The sequence below is a fragment of the Miscanthus floridulus genome, chromosome 8, assembly GCF_019320115.1.
Source record: "Miscanthus floridulus cultivar M001 chromosome 8, ASM1932011v1, whole genome shotgun sequence".
NCBI lineage: Eukaryota > Viridiplantae > Streptophyta > Magnoliopsida > Poales > Poaceae > Miscanthus > Miscanthus floridulus.
Window position 1 is genome coordinate 23,063,936 of NC_089587.1, and position 23,335 is coordinate 23,087,270.

The following is a 23,335-nucleotide window of genomic DNA, read 5'->3' on the forward strand; positions in this document are numbered from 1 at the left end:
ATACGTACACAACATAGAGCCTTTACCTTGTCACATACCTCCTGCTTCCGTTGACACCGCTAGAAATTAGCAGCAAAGTGTCTCATGCACCATCTATGCACTAGAGGCAGAAACCCATCTATATACTTAGCTGTAGCATTAAGAAGCCCTCGGTGATGGTTCGAGATCAAACATATAGTGCGAGATGGGCCAAGCACTTATACACGTAGAAGCCGCATGAACCATGACCACGATTTATTGTTCTCTCCCTCTGCCAAAGCAAAAGCCATGGGTACTATCTGGACCTTAGGATTAATAGCAGTAGCCATCATCAAGGTGCTCCTGTACTTTCCTATCAGGAAAGTGCCATCAACAAGTATGACTGGCCGACAAAATTAGAATGCATGTTCTATTTGCGCGAATGACCAAAACACACGATAGAGAACATGCCTCAACAGGTCCCAAAAACACATCCCTCAGGTGTCCACAAACTATTTCAAGCCAGGGTTGTAGTAATGCATTGCACATAAGATGCGAGGCATCCTGTTGTACGCTTCCTTCTAACTACCCCATCGAATCGCTAGGGCAATTTGCTTAGCACGCCAAGCTTTCCTGTACTTCACATCAGTACTTAACAAATCCAAATATGGACTGTTGTAAAGAAGACATCGAAATGTTGTTATTGTCATCAACAAGCCCCAATATACGACGAGCAAGGTAATGTACAGTGAGCTACTGATGAATTTCCTCCCCCCCTATTTGATAGGCAAGTGTGGGGTTCAACAACTTTACTTATCCTCTACTTACCATCACTCTGTCTCTTCGTGCATTTAACATTCACATACAACCGTTTTTACATATCACATGGTACCTCAACTCCTAGTCCGAATGAGTGATGGTGTACGGCCTATGGTGGTACACAACATAGTCCTGAAGGAAGAGCTTCATCTCTGACATTGTATTGAATATCATCCCCTTCCTAAGTGTTTCTTTCTTATGGTCATACAATGATTTCCTACACATCTAGAGACCAGTGTCATAAACTACCATATCCGTCATGCTGACATCCCTATAGTTCGGAACGCCCCTAAAAGGTACAGTCCATCGACCTTAGTTGCTCAAGCTCAATCGCTATGTAAGGTGGTGGTGGAACATACTACTATGCTTTGCTAATTCTAGCCCATGAATCATAGGGAGTATCATCTGCTATCAAATCTGTGACTAGTCTATCCTGAGCCTGGATACCATGCAAAACCTCAGTTGGTACTGGTAATGACATAGTATGAATCGATACTGGCATGGCATCAACTGGTGTTGGCATAACATCTGTACCTCCTTGGTTGTCATCTAAATCATCTGAATCACTACTAACTACATCACCGATCCTATCCTCCTCCTCCTGCTCCTCCTCTTCCCATTCGAAACTCATTCACATCAAAGTCATAGCTTACACAGCCTACTGTAGTTGAATAAAACTGCTCCTATGTCAACTAACTGTCCAAATCCATGTTATCCTGAGTTGCTTCCCCTTTGACCCCTAATTCTTGTTCATTGCCTCCAAAATCATCAATGGACGGGCTGTCCTAAACACCCTATATCCTGTACCCATTCTCTACCACCACCTCAGCCTATGGGCACATTGGAACCTTAGAGCACCCTAGTATAGTGGGACCAGTGAGCAGGGTCGCGCAAGGACATGAGGACATAGTGTGTCCTAGTCTTCCCAGTATCAAACCTCCCCTTCAGTGTGAAATCACTGTCAAACTTTGTATTCAAACGGACACAAAGGTCGTTGAAGCTAGGAGGTTCATCAAACCATTCCAATTCTTCTTCTATATCCTCAAACATACCATCTTCTCTCCTAACACTTCCTCCGTATAAAACTCTAGCACAATAATCCATCTGCAAAAGCATTTCAAGAAACTTTATCAAGTCATCGAAATTCATCGTACGTAATGTCCATAGTAATATTAATACATATTCTAACGATAACTATGCTAACTAATCTAATATTAACATCTACTAGTATAGTGCTCGTGCTAACGCCACGGCTTCATTTCAGAGATGCATATGAAAACAACCAAATAACGACATTTTTTCCATAGTTTAAGTCTCACACAATTGTATATGACCATGTGGTAGCAGACTAATATTTACTCACAAATGGATTGCAGAACTAGAACAAATGGAACTTGTAAGAACCAGCACGTGCAATTTCTTTTAGATACATTTTGAACATAGTATTTTATTGCTGGATTGTTAACATCATCCACAACCTGAAACTGTGTGCTACTGCTACTGTGCAATCCAGTGATCCAATAACATTACTTCTATATCTATAAAGAGATATATATTCAAAGATATATGTGTAGTGTATATTCAGAGACATATTTTGTAGTCTTGTCGGGGCCTGGTCTCTTTGTAGTTTGTACTAACCTTCAAATTCTCTTGAGGGTTCAATAACAACATGTGTATTATTGCTAAGGAAATGACCAAAAAACATGATTTAGAAAATAATCTTGACACATAGTATATGGAGTGCCATCTTACTGGTTTTCACTTTGAATGATGCACAGGGAATTTTAAAAAAAATCAAAAATCAAATTGACAGGTATGATCTTTCGATAGGCGGTTTAACAGAATCAGTCGCTAGACTGACCAAGCAAAACAGATCATCATCACACAAGCAATAACATCACAAAGGACAGTCTGATTAGTGATTTTACCTTGTAAAGGGGTGGCAGCTCTTCATACAGGAGGCTACAGAGGGTTGGCTCAATTTGCTGCACGACGGAAAGAGAAGGGCAGCGCTGCTTCTTGGACGATGGAGAAAGACGTCGCTACTTCTCCGCATCCAAGGTCCAAAATACATGCCTCTTACTTTTCTTACTTGCTACAGTGCATGAAGAAATTCTACTCCCTCTTGGCATGTCCATTCAGCCCAATCATCACTAATGAGGACCAAAGAAGATATCGATGAGCAAAATGTTCAAAACCACAAAATGACATCGATGAGCTATATTATGAGTAAAATGGCCAATTACAAGAAGCTTCAAAAGTGTAATAGTAGCATAACCCAAACTAATGTCATGTAAAAACTGAAAAAGAAGAAAAAAACATAGAGCTGAAAAGTTCTGGTAAGCCATCTTCATATTAAAAATCCATAGAGCTCCGCACATAATCCAATCCATTTTCATTCACGTAAAACAAAGGTATCTAGCAACATTACTGAAGTCTTGAAGTGCAAACAATTTAGCAAAATATAGCAGTGCCGGTATTGTCAACCAACCAAATCTTAAATGCCCATAGTTAGAGCTATTTAGGGGAAGCAATACATGTGCTTGTATTTAACAGGAGGTGGAAAGCTACTCTTAGCAAGCCAGACATTACATAGGCACTTTCAACAGGTCAAACTCTGTATGTAAATCAGAGAGCACAATTGATATTTATTGCTTGGATTAATTACTTGAAGACCATATCTTAACAATTCATCTATTGAAAGCAACAAATCACCTGAAAATGGCGAATCGATGGCTTCACCGATCTATTGTTGTGCTGAAACTCGCAACACTTGCTGCTTGGCTCTACTTGCTTGCACAACTAAAAATAATGTTTTTTTTCAAATAATTAGGCTTGAACAACTGAAATAATAAAAATAAACTTTGATAAATAAGCATGGAGGGAAAATAGGTACAACACAGATTTATACTACACCTTATCAATGATGAGTTCTATCTTTTTTCCATGCCATTGCATCCTCGATATCATACGCACCCATCTATGAATTCAATTTATTTGTGATATGATGGTGGACGCACAAACAGGGAGACTCCAATAGGCAATCATACCAACTCCAGCTTGTTCCTTCAAAAACATAGTGCACAAATTATGTGAGTGATAGTGAATAGACCAAGCATTTCCATTGAAAGACAACATGATAGATGACATTGCATCGTTGTATTTTTTTAGAAGTTTGCAACAAGATGGTTCCTAAATATTAAGACACCTAGAGGACCTTAACTGATGATATTCTAGTACGTCAGGGGTCTCGTGCTGATCCAAGATAGTCTTTTCTTCAGGCATTAGGAGAAGCTCGATTTGTAGGCAAATAAGAAAATAGTTGTAGTGTAGAACATAAAGAAGTAGAGCAGATGGTCTGTATATCTGAGCAATAATGGTCTGTATATCTGAGCAAACAAAAAATTAGTGGTAGTGTAGAACACAAAGAAGTAGGTGATTAATCCGTTCCAACAATAGTCTAAAAAAGATTCCAATAATGTCTCGACACAATAACTAATCTATATATCTGAGCAAACCAAATCTAAATCCAACCAAAGGTTTGGCTTTGTCGCCAAAGAATTTTCCATCTCTGATCCAATTCTAAATCACATACCTCCAAGATAAACCTAAGTCGCATCCAAAAGCAAAACATGATTAATTTAAACATGATTGCCAGCAATTGCTACTTGCTCAAATTGGGTGAAATGCTAGATCCAACGTAGATCCAGAGAGGGAGGTAGAGAGTGGATCTCACAGCCAGAGAGAGCGTGGAGGCCAGCGACGCTGGGGAACTCCGTCGTGGAACCAGCCTCCTGCATCACAACCACTCCACGCGTGGAGCCCGCGTGTGCCGGTGCGCCGCAATGGCTGAAGGCGCCCACCGTCGGGGCTCGCTGTGCCGACGCGACACCCGGTGGCGCTCGTCGTCACCTCGACCATGCTGCACGGGGGGTGGAGTGAGGGATGTGGAGGCGGAGGAGTGCGCCGCCGCGTGGAGGGCCGGCGATGGCCGATGGCCGGTCGCACTAGCACTACGTCGTTGCCCTGCTCGGTCGGGCCCGGCCGCTAGGTTAGGAGAGAGAGGGTGAGAGAGAGAGAGGAAGGGGAGGAGGGGGCGCCGCCTGTGCGCCAGGCCACCGCCGCTGCGATGGGACAAGAGGAGGGAGTCACTCGATGTGATAGGGCAGGGAGAGGGAGAGGGGAGAGGGGGAGTCGTGGGCGTGGGATGGGACGGGTGCCGCGGTCTCGCGTCGCTGGGGCGGGGGGCGCGGGCGGTCGCTGGGGCAAGGCACATTCAAACGAGCAGGACCGTCGGATGTGGTTGAGTAAGGAGAGAGAACGGGTGAGAGTTAATCCAGTGCGCATGTTTTTAATGTGATCTTTATCTGTGCACGTTTTGTGGTGTGGACGTAGTTTAGGTTGTGACTGTAGATGTGGGATTTGTTTGGTGGTTGTAGGATAATTTAAAATGATGTATTATAGGGGTAGAGATACAAGGCTAACTACAACAACTAATTAGACTAAATCCAATATATAACTATACTCACTAACTATACTAACTAAACTACCTAACTTTACTATCTATACTAAGTTACTATATTACCTATACTAACTTTACTAACTATACTTTACTAATTATACTAACTTTATTTATTTTACTAACTATACTAAAAATGTCGATTCAATCAACAAATACATTAGGGGAGTACCTCGCGGCTGCGGCGCTCGTCCTCGCAGCGGTGGCGCGCTAGATCGGGCCGGGAGGCGCGGGCGCTGGCCTCAGCGGGCGCGGCGGGCAGCCGCCGTGCGTGACCAAAGGGGGTGGCGCGCCGGCGTGCGGGCGCGGCGGCCGCACCGGGCGACCGGCGACCGTGGCGTGCCGGCGTTCGTGGCGCGGCAGGCGGGTGCGGGCAGGCGGGCTTGCTGCTTGGGCAGGCTGGACTGGCCACGGGGTTTTTATTCGGCTCTGCCGCATCACGGATCAGGGCGCGGCACTGCCATGTCACCGGTCAGCCTTTCCGGTCGTCGCCACGTCAGTCACCCCGCCGCGCCACCTCGCGCCATGGCAATAGGCGTGGCCAAAAGTGTTAGTTTTGAAAAAAACAAATAATTTTAGATTTAAAATTAATTAACAAAAAGTGTTAAAATTAAAAAAAAATTCTCCCACTATAACTAGAAGCCGTTTGTGTTGCAAAAGGCATCTATATGGTACGGTTTATTGCCTCCTCCTTCAAAACGTGTTTAACGTCTAGCCTAGTTTTCATTAGCTAGGTCAGCATAATTGGGTTTTTGTTTAATACTTCCTAATATGTCCTCCATTATCGTAAATATGGCTGCCATCATAAGCACAAAGATGTAGAACAAAGATGCAAAGAGATTACGAGGTGCCTAGTAATAATGAAATTACGAAGATGAGTCGCCATACGAGAATGCAAAGTACCAGATCTATAATCCTATATATAACGACACTACATACCATACAATGGTGATTCTACGCTCTTGAAAACTATGCTCGGAGCAACTCCATACCTAAAATAGGCTCTGTTTAGGTAGCTACCTATTCTTACAGTACTTATTTTTTGCTGTTGCCTCCGGCAGTTTAAAAAGACTACCTATTTTATTTTCTCACAAATACATGTTGCCCCTCTATGATCTTCATTTCTCCTCTACAATTTAACCGAAAGTATTTCAACAAGTAAAACACATAGTTCAAACATAATTAATCAAAGTAGGATAATACAAAGTTCAAATAAAGTGTGACGACATACTTTGGTCAACCATAGATAATCAAATAAATTCACATACAACCATATAATCAAACAAATCTAAATCTCACTACGACACACCATGACTGCCCACAAATGCTCCATCAAATCATCATGAAGTTGCTCATGAATTGTTCGGTCTTCAATCTCATTGTGTATACGCAAGAACTCAGTCAAAACAAGTGGGTCACGACTATAAACCTCCGGCCTCAACACCTCATCACCATCTTGTTCATAGTCAAAATCCTCTTCCTCAGCCCCCTCTCATTTTCTATGATCATGTTGCGAAGAATTACAGCAACAATCATGATGTACCAAATTCCTTGCCCCACATCCTACTAGGCCCTCTCACCATGGCAAACCTAGATTTTTGCCATGGTGAGGGGAGGGAGGAGCAGCGCCGGTGTGGATAGAGACGGCGGGGAAGGAATGACGCGCGGGCTCGGGCGCGTCCGAGAGAACGCGGGGGGAGAGAAAACGACCAAGCAGATTTTTGGGTAGTCTCTCTGGTCCAACTGGAATGGATAGTTGTAAGGGAGATTTGGGGAGCCGACAAATTTGTTAGGCCAAGTAGGTAGCCTGCTGGAGTTGGTTTTCTTGCCCCCGCTATCTAAATTGGGGATAGGTAGTCTGTTTAGGTAGTCTGCTGGAGTTGCTCTTAAACAAATCATGATATCAAGGGGCGCTCTTCCCCGACACGTGCATGTTGTCAAGAGCATCTCTAGCAGTACTACCTAAAATACACTACCTATTTCTTTATTTGGGTAGCCACCCATTTTTATACTACCTATATTTTGCTCCCAACTCCAGCGGTACTATCTAAACTAATCCTACCAGAGAATGACACGTGGGTCCCACGTGTCATCCTCTTCAATCTTCTTCTCGCCACAGCAGGATGCACAACGGGGAGGAGGAGGCCACGTCAGGCAAGCCACGCGCTGGAGCAGCCATCCATCGGTGGGAGCACAGTCGAGATCCGAGGCTGGAGAAGCTTGCCGCACCGAGGAGACCCACCCGCGTCAGGGCCATGGCTGCTCGCCGTTGGGGAGCGCCGGAGATGGGCGCCGTTGGGAGCATCGGGGATGGGTGTGGCCGGCGGAGGGTAGCAAGGAGGCGGTCGGCGCTGGGCAAGCTGCACCAAACAGGGAAGAGCGCCGCCGGGGAGACACCGGGGAAGGGTCGCCGCGCCCACGCCGTGAGGTCCTCCGCGGCGGGGCCGGGGTCTGCGACCACGCCGGGAGGACTGCGTTTGAGGGGCGCTGCGGCCACGCTAGGAGGACTGACAGGGTGGAGGAGCGTGGTCGGTGGGGAGGAGGCGTGCGGTCGGGGTCGGGGCGGGACGCGTAGGCGGCAGCGTCGGGCGGTTCCGAGTGCGTGCGGGAGGAGAGAGAGAGAGAGAGATGAAGGGGAAAAATAGGTAGCCTGGTTTGTTGCCCAATAGATATAGGTAGTGGAAGGAGAAATGTGTTGGACCAACAAAAGTAGGTAAGTAGATAATCTGTTGGAGTTTGTTTTTTTTGACCTCCACTATCCAAATATAGGATAGGTAGTGGGTTTAGTTAGCCTACCGGAGATGCTCTAATATTAGCAATGTGAAGTTGTGATGCAACTATACTTTCGGAGCAAAAAACAAGCACTCCACTTTTTCCAAAATAACTAGGCATATCATTTATTAAAGAGTCATTATTTAAACTAAATAGATATATAAATAAAAATATCAATATTTATAATAAGTAATACTTCCTTTTTACTTCTAAATTATAAGTCATGGATATATAACTTTTGGTCCTGTTTGGCTTACCTCATATTCGGCTTGTTTTTTTTGGCCGGAACTGTGTTTTTCTCTCACAACAATTCAGCCAGAACAGTATTTTCAGCCAGTTTGTTTCAGACCAGCGAACGGGGCCTTTATTATATATCTATAGATAACCTATATTTAGGTGTATAGAAAAATTAATGTACGTAAAAAATCAGAATGACTTATAACTTAAAACAGTCTGATGTATATATATTTATTAAACTATTTAAAGATATAGATATTTCGGCAAATTTTATATACTTAGTCAAAACTAAAAAAGTTTGATTTCTCGAGGCGCAATGTGGGTCTAGTTTTAGGAGAGAGAGAGAGAGTATACAATATATTTGCTAGCATTCTCTCCGTTTTTTATTATATGTCGTTCGTATTAGCTTGGTTCTAAGTCAAATATTTATATCTTTGACTATCGAATTCAAGTAATTTATATAGACTTATGTCATAAGATTTACATTTTTATAGATTCACTAGGGGAAATATTTTATAATATATAATTTATATGTTGTGAAATTATAGAAAAATTTCAAAATAGTTGGCCAAAGATAGTAGCGTTTGACTTGGGACAAAATGAGTTGTAAAAAATAACGAGGGAGTAATATGCATTTTGTCAAAAATTGGAAAATACGGACAGGCGCCATGGCAAACCTAACTCGGATCCCGTCCCGTTCATGGCTCTTCGACGAGACGCCGCCAAATTCCTTCCCGGCGCGCACACTCAAAAGGGCGGGAAATTTTTCCGCGCGCTCCCGCCGCTCTCCCCTGTATAAAATCCCAATCACCCCCCGGATCTTCATTCCTCTTTCCCAGTCCTCACCACCACCATCGCCACCAGTTCACCGCTTCCTTACAAATGGGCCGCAAGGCTAGGGCTTCGCGTGACGCCGACGCCGATGCCGATGGCAGCGAGGATGAGAGGGCCGCCGCTCATGCCGCCACTGCGGGCAAGAGCCTCTACGAGGTAAGGCGCCCCCGAAACCAGATCCCTATCTGGGATCTCGGCCAAAGTGCGAGGCCGAAGGTTGCGTGCTGGGTTGGGGTTGGGTGCGGCGCTCGAATCGTGTGCAGGCGGGAGGTGTAGGGTTCGAGGGTGTGCGATTGCCCCTTTTGCTTGTCCGGTTAGATGGCTTCGGATTAGTTTTGTTTGGTGTTAGTGTTTGGGTTATGATTGCTCATTAATTTGGTGGATGATGTCCTTCGGATCTGCTTGTGGTGGTGAGAGCTTGTAAGAAGAGCACAAGGACTTGGGACAGTAGTGTTTGCGAATTGCAAAAATGCTGATCTGCTTGCCTCTAGTTTTCTTTTTTCTCAGATGCAATTGGTTGCGCACTTGACATGGTACATATGTCTCCTGATTCTGTCGGGATGCCATTTCGTCATGTGAAAATGAATCGAATCCTACAATTGTAACTGCTAAATTGAAATGAATGCTCAAGCATTCAGGATTCAGCAAAGTCACTGAATGATTACAAGTCACATTCATGTCTAGGGGAGTTGTAGGAGTGTCAGAAGAGAATTAATATGTTTGATCACTGAATTTTCGTCTGCATCCTATCAATTTTGTCATGCCTTGGTTGACTCTTTGGTAGCATGATTGTCCTGGACGTGTATCTGGTATCCTGCTTTGGTGGAAGGAACATGTCCTGGTACTCAACAAGTGCTCATCCTCCCTGTTGTGTAAAATCTTCTCTACAAAACTCTGTATTGGGAACGCAAACCCACAGATAATGAAATAAAACCAGGTGGGGATTAAAAATCACCCCCCCTAGACCTTCAAAAAACAATTGCTACAAGAAGTTTCAGAATTGTTAAACAATTATGTGCCTAAATGTGTACAGATCACTGTGTCTTGGATGACTATATTCCAGTGCTGATTCAGTGAATTAACGATGATTACCATTTTATGTTAATACATAATAATAAGCAACCTTTCTTTGGCAGCCCTGTGATTTTTTTGGGTTGCATCTTTGCCGTATTCTTTAAAGCTAAATCACGTGGCATCCATTCCATTTTTTCTTTGGCCTATGCTGTCACTGCAGAACTGTAGTGAATTGTTGCTCACTACTTTGATCGCACTTAATGAAACTAAGCATTGAAAGTCTGGTTAAAAAAATATGATAGTGTTAGATATATTTGTGGAAAGGTCTGGAACAACTCTTAATTGCTGGAAATTATTTTGTTTCCTTGTTTAAGGTGTAGTACTCGCAAACAGGTCATGTAAATAACTGCAGATGAGACAAAGGTCTGAACTGTTCTAAACGTGCTGTCACGAATCACTTTCAGGTTCTCTTTCCTGATCACAATTTATTAATTTAATGTCTTGTTTATTTTTCTTTCATCATTTGAAGATCCTGGGAGTTGAGAACACTGCTTCACAACAAGAAATAAAGAAGGCATATCACAAATTGGCTCTGCGCCTCCACCCAGATAAGAATCCTGGGGATGAGGTAGGATCTCAACCCTAAAGCATGAATGCTTTTCTACAGTCATTTAGTGCAATGTATCTCAAATGTTATGTGCTGCCAGGAAGCCAAAGAGAAGTTTCAGCAGCTGCAGAAGGTTATATCTATTCTTGGTGATGCAGAGAAAAGAGCTTTATATGATGAGACTGGCATCACTGATGATGATGTGCGCACCTCATTTATAGCACTCCAGTTCTACCTTTCAGATTCAAGCAATATTTTTCTGAATCTAACTTTTCATCTTAGGCACTGGTGGGAGCAGCTGCAGACAATCTTCAGGAGTACTTCAGAACAATGTACAAGAAGGTATGTTTGCTTCTATGTCAATCGCAGGCTAATGTTGTCTATTAATTTACAATGATATTTTTTAGGGAAATACAGTAGGGAAAACCCTGCTGTAGGATAATACTACCTCCGTGGCTGTCTCTAAAAGAATGTCATTCTGGTTCTTGTTCAGGTGTATAGCCAGAATGGCATTATTTTAGTGACAGAGGCAATATATTGTTATTTATAAAAGTACTTAGTTTATTTTAATATTTTTTCCCAGGTCACCGAGGCTGACATTGAAGAATTTGAAGCTAAATACAGAGGGTCAGATTCTGAGAAAAAGGACTTGAAGGAACTCTACCCAAAATATAAGGGCAACATGAACAGGTGATTCCTTTGAATTTTAATTTCCTTTTATTTTGATCAAACCTTTATCCTGAAAGTTGTAAACTGGTCCAACAGGCTTGTTTTAATTTCTATATTGACATTGTTCCCTTCTATCTAGGCTTTTCTGCTCAATGATTTGCTCAGAACCAAAGCTTGACTCCCACCGCTTCAAGGATATAATTGATGAGGCAATTGCTGAAGGTACATGGTTGCAGTCACTGCTGTTGTTTGAAAAGATTTGACTCAGTTTCATTTATACAGTAGTGCCAGCTAGTGCCCTGGTTATGCATGTTACTTGTTCACGGAAATATCCGTTTCTGAAAGCACCTGTCATTCCTTTCAATATCAGGTGAGCTGAAGTCAACTAAGGCGTATGAGAAATGGGCTAAAAAGATCTCAGAGATGGAGCCGCCAACGAATCCGTTAGAGAGGAGAGTGAAGTAAGTTTTTGATCACACAGACACTCACCTGTCATTTGTTTCCCTTAGGTGTTGCATTTTGCTACCATTTTCTTGTTTCCAACTGACTGTTGTTCTGAACCCCATGTCAGGAAGAGGAAGAATAGTGAGGAGAATGATCTGATCCTGGCCATCTCACAGCGCAGGGCTGAGCGGAAAAACCAGTTCAACTCCATCCTCTCGAACATCATGTCCAAGTGCGACTCCAAGGCGAGCAGCTCGGAGCCCACGGAAGAGGAGTTTGAGCGGGGCGCGGCAGAGGCTGGAGAGCAAAAGGGCCAAGAAGCGCAAGTGATGCTGCTGCCAGCCTTCTTGCCCTATGCCGAACATTGTCTGAAGCTTTAGGTGTGATCTGATTTTACCAGCACGCAAGTGATGGTTCTGAGAGCCAGTTTGAGCGTGTCGGGATGTGTATCATATCTCTTATCCTCTGGGACAGTACAGTAGGCTGTATGGTTGTCGGCATATCGCCTTGCCGAGAGGGGAGCTTTATCTGAACTACAATTTCGTAGCATCTGGCAAGTACTAATGTTTGTCGGCAATGCTACAAACAGTATGTCTGACGCTAGCAACTCCCTTTGGACGCATGGTGTTATGTGCACCATAACTTTGTCTTTTTTATATTTCCTGCTCATTCCCATGTCTCTTATTCTCATTCGGATGTTGCGCCTCACTTCGCTTGTTGCGGCATTCTCCCACCGTGCCCCTGACCTTGCGTTGCTCGCTCCTTGCTCTTGTGCCGTCGCGTGCCCACCCGCACCTCGCTTGTCGCGTGCCCACCCGCACCTTGCTTTGGCCGTGTGTCGTGTTGCCTGCCAGGCTGAGCCATGGCTGGTGGTGCTTGTGCCCTGCCGCTCGCTGCCGGATTCCACCCCGATGATCGGAATCGACTGGCTCCAGCCTTCCTTTCCCCTATGCTGCAAATAGATGTTTTAAATATTTCAGATATTTTTAGAGGTATGTTGTAATTATTATTTAATAATGTTGCAAAAGTAGATCCGGATGTTGCACATATTGTATATTTTTGCATGTGTTTTCAGTGTGATGTTGCAAGTGTTTTGAAAAAAAAAATTTAGGTGATTCAAAAAAAAAATTTAGGTGTATGTTGCAACAAGTGTTTTATCTGGATGTTGCATATGTTTCACACACATGCTGCAAGTGTTTTATCTAGATATTGCATATGATTCACACATATGTTGCAACAGTATGTTTCAAATGTTGCATCTATGTCCGACGTATGTTGGATCCAAATGTTTCATATTGCAAGTGTTTCACGAGGGCACGGTGAGTGATAGGCGCATGGCCCAGGCGCCGGGGGATGGGGTGCGATAGAGCTGGGCACCGACGGATGGGGCGCAGTGAGCTGGGGGGGGGGGGGCGGCTCCCGAGTCCCACCCACACGGAGAGAGAGGAGGGGGTCTGAGGGAAGAAACATGGCGCAATGACAAGGGTAGGGTGCACAAGCGGGGCGGGGGCGGGTTGCGCGGCCGTTCATCCGGACGTGAGGAGCGGTGGGCGCAGGTTGCCAGCGGTCCCCACGGGCCGGGCCTAGGTGGGCGCGTGAAAAGTAGGAACGAGTAGAGGGCGTGGAGTGCAGGCACGTGCCGAGGAAACGAATCGGTCTACCGTATGACGGATCAATATCCGATCGGACGTCTGGGCGTTCCCAATGTTTATTCAGAAGTGAGCTGCCTGTGAGAAGCTGGTCCCAGTCCCAATGTTTATTCAGAAGTGAGCTGCATTGTGGTCACAATGGAGATGAGCTCCTTAACAAATCGAATAGGCAAATCATTGATCGATCTAGAGTAAAAATCATCAACACCTGCATTTCTTCCATTGAGATGTGATTGAATCTACTAAGAATTATCTACCACTCAGTCATGGTGCATTGAATTTCCCACTCTCAACTCAGTAGCTGCTGCTGCGTGTTAATGGTCAATGAGACAGGCAGCTTATATAATACCGATACAATGAAAATATTTTGCTTAACAATTTATCCCATACAATACATAGGCACTGTAGCCGGGTGTCGTCCGCCCAGCGGCCGACAGGTGTCTACAGGAGCCGGAGCCGGAGCCGCGGAGCCAGAAAAACGAGCTTCTCCGGCTCCAGTTGTGTCAGTGAGAGAGGAAAGGAGGAGAGAGAAAAACGGCTCTAGTGAACAGTAACCAGGTGTCGGCCGCCCAGCAGCCGACAGGCAGGAGCCGGACCCGCCGGAGCCCGGCCAAACGGGTAGATAGTAAAGCTTGAATCATGTGGAACGAAGAAGAAGAAACACGAATGTCCTTTAGATCTCCAGGATACAAATGTTCAACGGCAGACAGATTTAGTGACATGCAATAGTTCCGCGACTTCACTTTAGCAGTTCTCAAAAAAGAAAATAAAAAGTTCATCAAAAGCAAAAATAAAATGGAGATTCAGATACACAATAAGCAATGGCTGCATTGTGGTCACAATGGATATGAGCTCCTTACCAACAGGAATAGGCAAAGTGCTGTCTAGCAAACTAGCCGGCTCTCTGTCAGGTCAGACATCCGATGATGCTGTCCGGTGCACACTCGATAGCTCCGGTGATCGTCAGCGACTAAACCTTGCAAGTCCGGTGAGCCCCTTTGAAATTCTCGCGCCTAGCTGGTCTTGCACTGGATCCGTCCGGTGCCCCTGTCTGATGATGCCCCGGAAGGCAATGTGGCAGCGCCTGAGCGAACCTGAGTTAGTGATCTCCGGTGCACATGTCCGGGGTGCACCGGACAGCTCGCATGAGGGTAAAATTCAGAACCAGCAGTTCTTCTCACCCTCGATGCAAACGTGTAACTCTCAAATATTTTGCCAAAGATCTGAGCACTGAGTTAGCATTTATAAAAGTATTTTAAAAAACATTATTGCTGCAACTCACCATGTCACTAGGTCTAATGTATATGTATGTAAATCAATAACTAGTGGCGTCCAGTTTGCTTTTTAGAGTTTCTCTCTTAATAGTACGGCTATCTATCCTAAGCTCGATCAAACTCTCTATTACGTCTTGACAACAAAAACAAAACTCCTAACATGTATTTTTCTTTCGGGCTTGTTTCCACCTCTTTATCTTTCTCCAATTATGAGCTTGCTCCATTTGGATTGATCACCCTTCATCCATCTCCTAGCTTTGCTCACCACCTTTGTGTGGACTTAACCTAGCTTAATCAATACTAAGCAAAAGGTTAGCGCACTAGTTCTCACTCGTTTACCAAAACCAAACATATGATTTCCATACGAGCGGTTGAGAACGAAGGGATAAGGAGAGGAGGAAGAAAAAGAAGACCGGCACGTGGGCCCCACCTATCAAATAGCAGATCCTACTTTTAATATCTCTAGACCAAACATAAAACATATCAATTCCATCCCTTATTAACCAAATAGAAAATAAGGTTGTTCCATTTTATAAACCAAAGATAGGGCCATCTCGCTCCACCTTGTCTCCCAACCACACGCTACTATGCAACTTTAACTTACTCTACACAGTACACTCTGCTAGTACGTCGTGAACCATGTTGTAACTTAGGTGCGTTCGGACGCTTGAAATGGTTCCGTTTCTCACGTGAGTCCAGGGAATCCAAGCCAAACAACATACAGGTGAAACATTTATGCTAGAAACGGTTCCAAGTGATTCTCACTTTTCTGCCTACAAACGTGAATAGGTGAAAACGTGGTTTCACAGTGGTTTTGATTCCGCAGCCAAACCATCTAGTGATTTTGATTCACCGTTCGAATCATTTCTTGAGAGAATCTGAATCTAAAATATTTATACGAGAATATGGATTTCTACGTTTCGTTCAATGCAGCAGGTGAGGTTCTCCCCCGAATTGATTTAGAGAAAAAAACAGTGAATAGGCTTCCTAAAAACAACACTAAAAAAATAATTTGAAAACAAAGTGATCAGCCTAAATTATTATTCTTTTTACATGCTGTATTAAGATACAAAATCATGAACTAAATTCAAAATATTTAAGAATTTTAGAAAAAAAAATCCAAATATATTTTTAAAATAGCAGAACACATCCACCGTACAGGTACCGTCCAATAATAACTCATTAACTCGTGAAAAAAACAATCAGCCTCCAATCTGACGCCGCGCGGCGGAGCCTCCCGCTCCCGTTACAAATACCGCCGGTCCCGGCCCTCGTCTCCTTCCACTCTGCCTGCGTCTCCCTGCCTCCGCTTTTTTCGCTCTCGATCAACTAACAACCCACTCAAAAGCAAGCAACTCCTCGACCCGGGCCTCCTGCGGACATGGAGTTGGAGGAGTTGGTCTACCAGTCGAAGCTCGCGCAGATGGCGGGCCGCTACGAGGGTGCGTGATCCCGTTCTCCGCTCCCCTGCCTCTCCCGTTCTCCTATGTCCTGGCTGAGTAGCTGTGCATGCATGCGGTCCGTTTCGTTGTTGCGGTTTGGTTGTGTTTGCTCCGCTTGTTGCTTGCGCGGCTTGGGGTTTGCATTCCGCTGCGGTTTGGCTATGTTTGCTCCGCTTGTTGCTTGCGCGGCTTGGGGTTCGGATTCCGCTGCGGTTTTGTTATGTTTGCTCCGGTTGCCGCTTGCGCGGCTTGGGGTTCGGATTCCGCTGCGGTTTCGTAATGTTTTCTCAGCTTGTTACTTGCGTGGCTTGGGGTTCGGATTCCGTTAGTTTCGCTTCGCTGCGATTGGCGCAGGGAGCGTGGTACGGTTTTAGTGGGGTTTTGCAACTTCGTTTGGCACATGCGAATTTGCAGTGCACTAGTGCGTCTGTTCCTGAACCATATAGAAAAAATGTGCATCGGTTTGTTTGAATTTTGCCGTGCCTGCAGGCTGCAGCACTAGGGTCTAAGGCATCGTATTCAGAGATTGTACAGGTCTTGTACGATTTGGCGTGATCTCTGATAGGGATTATTAGCTATAGTTTATTTTTTGGTGGGGTATGGGCGGGCCGCTGCCTGATGCTTCAAGCTTCATAGAGCCCCATAGGACGCCGTACGCCTCCCGCGCGCTCCCCCGCCTCTGTTTGGGAAGTTTCCGAGCTTCTCTAATTGCCTCAATACTGATATTGGTCCGTGGGACTGAGCTGATGCTCATAGATTTGATTTTATATGGGGTTAGTAGATCCCATAGGCCTAGTTTCCTGTTTCGTGAATACGTAGTTCTAAGCCACCGAGAATTTCCTGCTGATGATTGCCTTCTTTTCGTGGTTTAGATCAAAACTGGGCACATTAACGTGACTCTTTGCAAATCCCTTTAGTCTTTGTTAGTAGGTTAATTACGGCTTCCTGCAGTCATTGATATTCTCTTTTTGTCGAGCTCCCTCCCACTGAAATTAGTTGATTGATGAATTTCATACCTAGTTATTTAATTTAAATTTTCTGCCCTGTAAGGCTGCAACAGTAAATTTTATAAGCTGATGACGGTACAATCGTTTGACATTTCCATTAGTTTATTTAGTGGATATGAGACAATGAGAAGAGTGGTCCACCTAAGTTCCTCTGAATCACTTGATGTGTTTCATTCCTCGACAGATGGTCATTAATTTGAAATCATTTCGATGTAATGGTAGAAGAAAGAGTGTTTCCATTAGTTTCGTAAGCAGATTGGCTTTATGATTGTTTGGCACTTCTGTAAATGCACATGAGATGATTAGAAGAGAGGGTTACGCAGGCATTGGGTGGCTGCAGATCTGTGCAAGAGTGTTAGTTACATAATTGTGTAAATTGTTACTGGTGCTAAGTGCCATGAAAGTTCCTGATGACTTCCTAAACAACCCACAAAATCTATGGTTAGTTATTTATTGGTTTCTTGGCATCTTGTAAATCACTTTATTATTCTAACGTACCCTTGTAAATCTCATGTATATAGGTAAATAGGTAGGTTACATAGAAGTTCCTTTTTTTTTGGATGTCATTACCTTGATAGTATAATTAGTGATTGCATGGATTATTCTCTGAGATTTGAGCTAAAATTGTTGTCATTGACAATTGCATGAATTAACAGAGGCAACTAGCTGCCAGTCTTTTCACAGCTAATATTCATTTGCGGGTTAATAACTAGTATTTTTTTGGAGGGAGGATGGGTTCAGTTTGTACCATCTTGCAGATACAATGGTTTCAATGATGAAGGCTATTGGTTCGTTTTTGTGATTCTTTAGAGTAAGGGAATAAACTATAGTCTGTGATTATGGATGATAAAATGAATGAAAAAAACTGAATCCAATTAGACTTTTGCCTAGGAGGCCCGATCCTGGTTGTCTTGTGATTTTCATGCTATGGCAATTGGTGTGAATTCTGTCTGTTTTACCATGCTACTGTTTAAAGGATTTTGTACCTGTCATGTTCTTGTTGATTATTGTTCAGATCTATGGTTCAGAACACAGATTCCATTATCTAATGCTTGTCATCTCAGTTACTACGAATTGCTTATAAGTTAATAAATATGTTTCTGCAGATATGTTTGAGATTATGAGTTCTGCTGCAATGATGGGTGTCGAGCTTACTGAAGAAAGCAAAGTGCTGTTCTCAATTGCCTATCAGAATGTGGCAAGTGGAAAGAGGGCCTCCCTGCGTAGGCTAGAATCTGTGGAAAAGACAGAGAAGAGCAAGGGAAACCTGACTTCAGTGAGGATGGTTAAAGCCTACCGTCAGAAGGTTAAGGATGAGCTCATTAGGCTGTGCCACAACATGCTGGAACTGATAGACATTCATCTTCTGCCACACTCACTTGTTCCTAGGAGTTGGATCTTGCTGAACAAGATGTGATGCACTGATCTCCCTTTCTTATGTTTAGCTGTTTAAGTCATGTCATTTGTCAGAAATTTATGACCATCATCTGATTAATGTTCTTGTTCTTCATTTTAGGAAAGGAGATGGTTACAGACTGCTGGCTTCTCTTTCAGAAGAACATGAAATGAAAAGTTTCTGTGATAAATCATTGAGTGCCTACGAGGTATGCCGCTCATTTCCCAGAACTTGCTATTTGATGCATCCAATTATACATTGACTGTTTTATACTTGTTTTGTATTTGCTAAGTTTTTTTATATAAATTTTCCCACAGCTGGCATCTGAGACTGCAAAGGCAAGCCTCCACAATTGTGATGCCCTTAAGCTTGCACTAGACCTCAATACAGGTCTCATCTTGTCGGTGCAGAAAGTGATCAACAAGTAAATATTTTTAGTTTTACCGTACGTTGTGATCGGAGGTGACCTAGCACTCAATGACATAGGGTTTATACTGGTTCAGGCAACGTGCCCTACGTCCAGTTTGAGTCGGTCGGTGACTTTATTCCTGAGCAAAGGTGCTCGAAGTTTGCAGTGGGGTTACAAACGAGAAGGAGAAAGATGTGGGATACAAGAGGTCCGGTCGGCTCCGGTCGGAAGGGCCGAGAGCGACAAGAGCTCCGCTATGAGCTAAGTGTTCAAGCGTGTGCTTGAGGTCCAAACCTGACGGTCCTGTGGTTGTGAACTAGTGAACTTGATCGATCTAGTAAAAATAGAATGACTTTGATCAACTTGGATCAACTGAGTTTCTTGGGAGAGAACGCATCACCTTTTATAGATGAAGGGGAGGGCTTTACAAGTGAGAGGGAGAGAGTATGTACGCTTCTAAACCTTGTTGCCCACGTCGGTAGGTACATGATGATGGTAGGCGTCCACAACACTGTTGGATGTTGGAAGCACGTGGGAGGTTACGTCATCTTGAGGGGTTTCACCATGTTCATTCGGTACGGTAAATCCCGACGCCCACAACACTGTCGATGTCCAGAGGCATGTGGGGTGAGCCTTACCGTATGGGAGTTTAATGGCGCCTACAATACTATAGGTGAAAATCTAGACGCCTACAATACTGTTTGTGTCAGGGTGGTTGCAGAGTACTGTTCCTACAGGTGTACAGGGTATGACCCCTGGTATCGTGGTTTGACTTATGCGCCTTGCCCTGCTTTCTTCGTCTGTTGCCTGATCCTTACCGAGCGGGCGTCCCCGGTCGGTTAGTCCCAGTCGGCTCTGGCTGCGCTAGTCGCAGAAGAGCAGTGAACAGGGTTTTTGCGTACCCCGGTCGGAGACGTGGGATCAGAGTCGGAAGTGGTGCTTTGGCCAGGCCTTTCGGTCGGAGAGGCCGTCCGAAGGCGATTGGAGACCGAAGTGAGCGCTCTGGTCAGAGAGGTGGGTCGGAGTCGGAAAGCGGGCGCTCCTCCTCCTCGGCCAGACCTTCCGGTCGGTTGATTGGATTGTCCTTTTGGCCTGCTGTTTAGATACTTGGGCCGACCCATGAGTTGCATGTTGTCTGCTTGGGCCGAGCCTTTGGGGAAGCCGGTCCATGAGGGACCCCGGGTTTATGAACCCGACAGGAGCCCTCGAGCCCCCGGGAGATTCGGGCAGAATCGTCTAGGGGATTTATGCTTTGACGGCGGGTGCGCACGAGCGCACCCATGGGTGTAGCCCCCGAGCCCCCTGGCGGTTCGGGCAGAATCGTCTGGGGGGGGTTTCGTGTTGCCAGCGGGGGAGGTTTTTGTTTTGTTTGCGGGTGCGCGTGAGCGCACCCATGGGTGTAGCCCCGAGCCCCCGGGCGATTCGAGTAGAATCATCTGGGGGGTGTTTGTCAGAGGGCGTGTGTGCATGTTTTTAGTCGAAAATGAAGTTTGTTTAACCAAGGTGTCGTTGCGCAGCCATGGCGTTTAGTTTTTTAGGGATCAGGTGAGACGGAGCTTGCAGATCCTAGAGTCGATATGCGCCGTGGGATTGAGCGAGGCAGTTTAGTCAAGGGATCGGATGAGACGGAGCTCACTGATCTTGGCGTCGGTGCGCACCGTGGGATCAGGCGAGTCGGAAGTCGTGGATCCTGGCCTTGGTGCTGCCTGTGCATCCGAGGCGGTTAGTTAGTTAGTTTTAGGGATCGGTTGAGATGGGGCTCGCTAATCCTGGCGTCGATGTGCGCCATGGGATCGGGCAAGTCAGAGTCATGGATCCTGATGGGGCAAGATCGGGGGCCCGTAGACCTAGGTAGTTTTTGGAGTGCAGTCGAAGCGTAGCCGGATGGGGCGAGATTAGGGTTGTAGACCCAGTTTGTTTTGGAGGGCAGTCGAAGCATAGCCGGATGGGGCGAGATCGGGGTCACAGACCTAGGTGTTTGGAGCGCAATCAGAGCGTAGCTGGTTGGGGCGAGTTTGGGGTCACAGACCCAGGTGTTTGAAGTGTAGTCGGAGCGTAGCTGGATGGGGTGAGTTCAGGGTCGTAGACCTAGGTGTTTGGAGCGTAGTAGGAGCATAGCTGGATGGGGCGAGTTCCGGGTCTCAAACCCAGGCGTTTTGTATCTTGAGCCCTCGAGCCCTGTTGGGCTTTAGTAGGGGTCGGTGTGAGTTGTGTGCGTTACCTCATCCTCAGTTCCTCACAACCGAAGGGGCTGAGTTTTGTCGCTTGTCCTGATCACTCGGGCTCAAGTGACGCGCTCAATGAGTTTGCTAACCGGAGGGGCTGAGTTTTTCGTACCTACCCATTAGTTTCATTGGCTATAGCTTTTTTAAGAGCCTGGGCATGGCCCATGGGGGCTCGACTGCTTGTAACCGTAGGTCGTGGCGGGGTGCGTTTAGTTTGGAGTAGGAACAAAGTTACGTAGGGCAATCAAAGGAATGGAATGTGCTTCCATTCGGGGGACAAAGTTGTTTATCGTGTGATAGTGAAAAAGAGAGGTAATATTCAGTGTTGTACCCTCCTAGAGCCCCCGAGCAACCTGAGCTGAAAATGTTCGGGCTGGGGTGCTTTTACAGGAGCAAGTGTTGACTAAAAAGCTGTAAGACCAATTTTTAGGTGAAAAATGACGTAGCTGTTCAATGTTCCAAGTGTTGGTGAGGAGGTTGCCGTTGTTATCCTCTAGTCGGTAGGTGCCCGGTCGGATTACATCGGTCACCGTATAGGGCTCTTCCCATGGTAGAGAGAGTTTGTGTTTTTCCTTCGTTGATTGGGTCCTCCAGAGTACGAGATCGCCGACTTTGAGTATCCTCCCTCTGATCTTCCTTTCATGGTACCTGCGGAGGGTTTGTTGGTAGCGAGCGGAGCGGATGACGGTCGTCTCGCGAGCCTCTTCGAGCAGGTCGGCTGTGTCTTGTTGAGTCTCCGCGGCTCGGTCGTGGTCGAAAGCCTTCAATCTTGGGGTGCCGTGGTCGAGGTCAGATGGTACCTCTGCAACCCATCGCCTGGCGTACTTGTTGAGTCGATCGAAGATGCACGACTTAAGTCCTTGGAGGACCATGCCATTGGCACGTTCGACCTGATCGTTAGTTCTTGGATATCCGACCGAGGCCTAGTCGATCCTATTGCCATATCCATCACTGAAGTCTAGGAACTTCTTTCTGGTGAAGTTAGTCCCATGGTTAGTGATGATACAGTTAGGAACGTTGAACCGGTAGATGATGTTGAGGAAGAATTTGACTGCCGCCTCCGAGCAGATGTTGGTAATGGGCTTGGCCTCTATCCACTTGCTCAACTTGTCGACTGCTATGAGTAGGTGAGTGAAGCCGCCTAGGCCCTTTTTTAGAGGCCCCACCATGTCGAGGCCCTAGACCGCGAATGGCCAGGTGATGGGTATGGTTTGGAGCTCCTGTGTCGGCAAATGGGTTTGTCGAGCGTAGAACATGCATCCTTCACACCTACGGATGACCTCCTCTACATCTCGTAGCGTGGTGGGCCTGTAAAAACCTTGGCGAAAGGCTTTTTCAACCAGCGACCTTGGAGCCGCGTGATGTCCATAAATCCCGACATGGACCTCGAGGAGGAGCTGCTTCCCCTGGTTGGTGGGAATACACTTCATGAGCACCCCTGATGGACTCCATTTGTAGAGCTCATCACCAAGCACGATGAAGGTCTTAGCGCGTCGAGCGATCCGTCGGGCTTTAGTCCTTTCAGGCGAAAGAACCTCCTCAAGGAGGTAGGCGAGTAGCGGTGCTCGCTAGTCGGGTTGATCAAGTGTCAATACGGCAATGTTCACGGGTGACATCATCATGGAGGTACTAGGATCAAAGCCCTCGAGCGTTGGCTTAGCGTTGGGGTCAGAGCCCCCGGGTGCTGGCTTATCGTCGGGTTCGAAGCCCCTGAGCACCGGCTAGGCGTCAGGGTGTCTAGATTGGACCTTCTAGGATGCAGGCGGACAGCTCGTGGACATCGTTGATGAAGACCCTGCTTGGGGATGGATCCCACCTAGCGGCCAATTTTGTAAGAAAATCGGCAACATCGTTGTCCCTTCAAGGGACGTGATGCAGCTCGATGCCCTGGAATTTGTACTCGAGCTTGCGCACCTCTTGGCAGTATGCTGCCATGAGAGGGCTTTTGCAGGAGGACTCCTTCATGACCTGATCAACGACTAGCTCCGAGTCACTGTGAATGTAGAGTCGCGTGGCACCAAGCTCGATGGCGATGCGTAGTCCGTTGATGAGGGCCTCGT

General features: G+C 45.8%; 1 protein-coding gene and 1 pseudogene across 1 annotated transcript; both read left to right on the forward strand.

The window, feature by feature from the left end:
* Positions 1-8,981: 8,981 nt before the first annotated feature.
* Positions 8,982-12,542, forward strand: LOC136475970 (chaperone protein dnaJ 6-like; annotated as a pseudogene).
* A 3,635-nt stretch (positions 12,543-16,177) lies between these two features.
* On the forward strand, positions 16,178-19,069 carry LOC136468696 (14-3-3-like protein GF14 iota). The gene is made up of 4 exons (XM_066467174.1): positions 16,178-16,238; positions 18,352-18,658; positions 18,762-18,849; positions 18,959-19,069. The coding sequence occupies exons 1-4, from the start codon at positions 16,178-16,180 to the stop codon at positions 19,067-19,069; spliced, it is 567 nt and encodes a 188-aa protein (XP_066323271.1).
* Positions 19,070-23,335: the final 4,266 nt, after the last annotated feature.

Excerpts from the sequence above, each read along its gene's own strand:
- LOC136468696 (XM_066467174.1), top strand. The coding sequence starts at position 16,178 with ATGGAGTTGGAGGAGTTGGTCTACCAGTCGAAGCTCGCGCAGATGGCG. Across the intron at positions 16,239-18,351 it reads GATGGCGGGCCGCTACGAGG|ATATGTTTGAGATTATGAGT; the intron begins GTGCGTGATCCC and ends ATGTTTCTGCAG. Across the intron at positions 18,850-18,958 it reads AATCATTGAGTGCCTACGAG|CTGGCATCTGAGACTGCAAA; the intron begins GTATGCCGCTCA and ends ATTTTCCCACAG.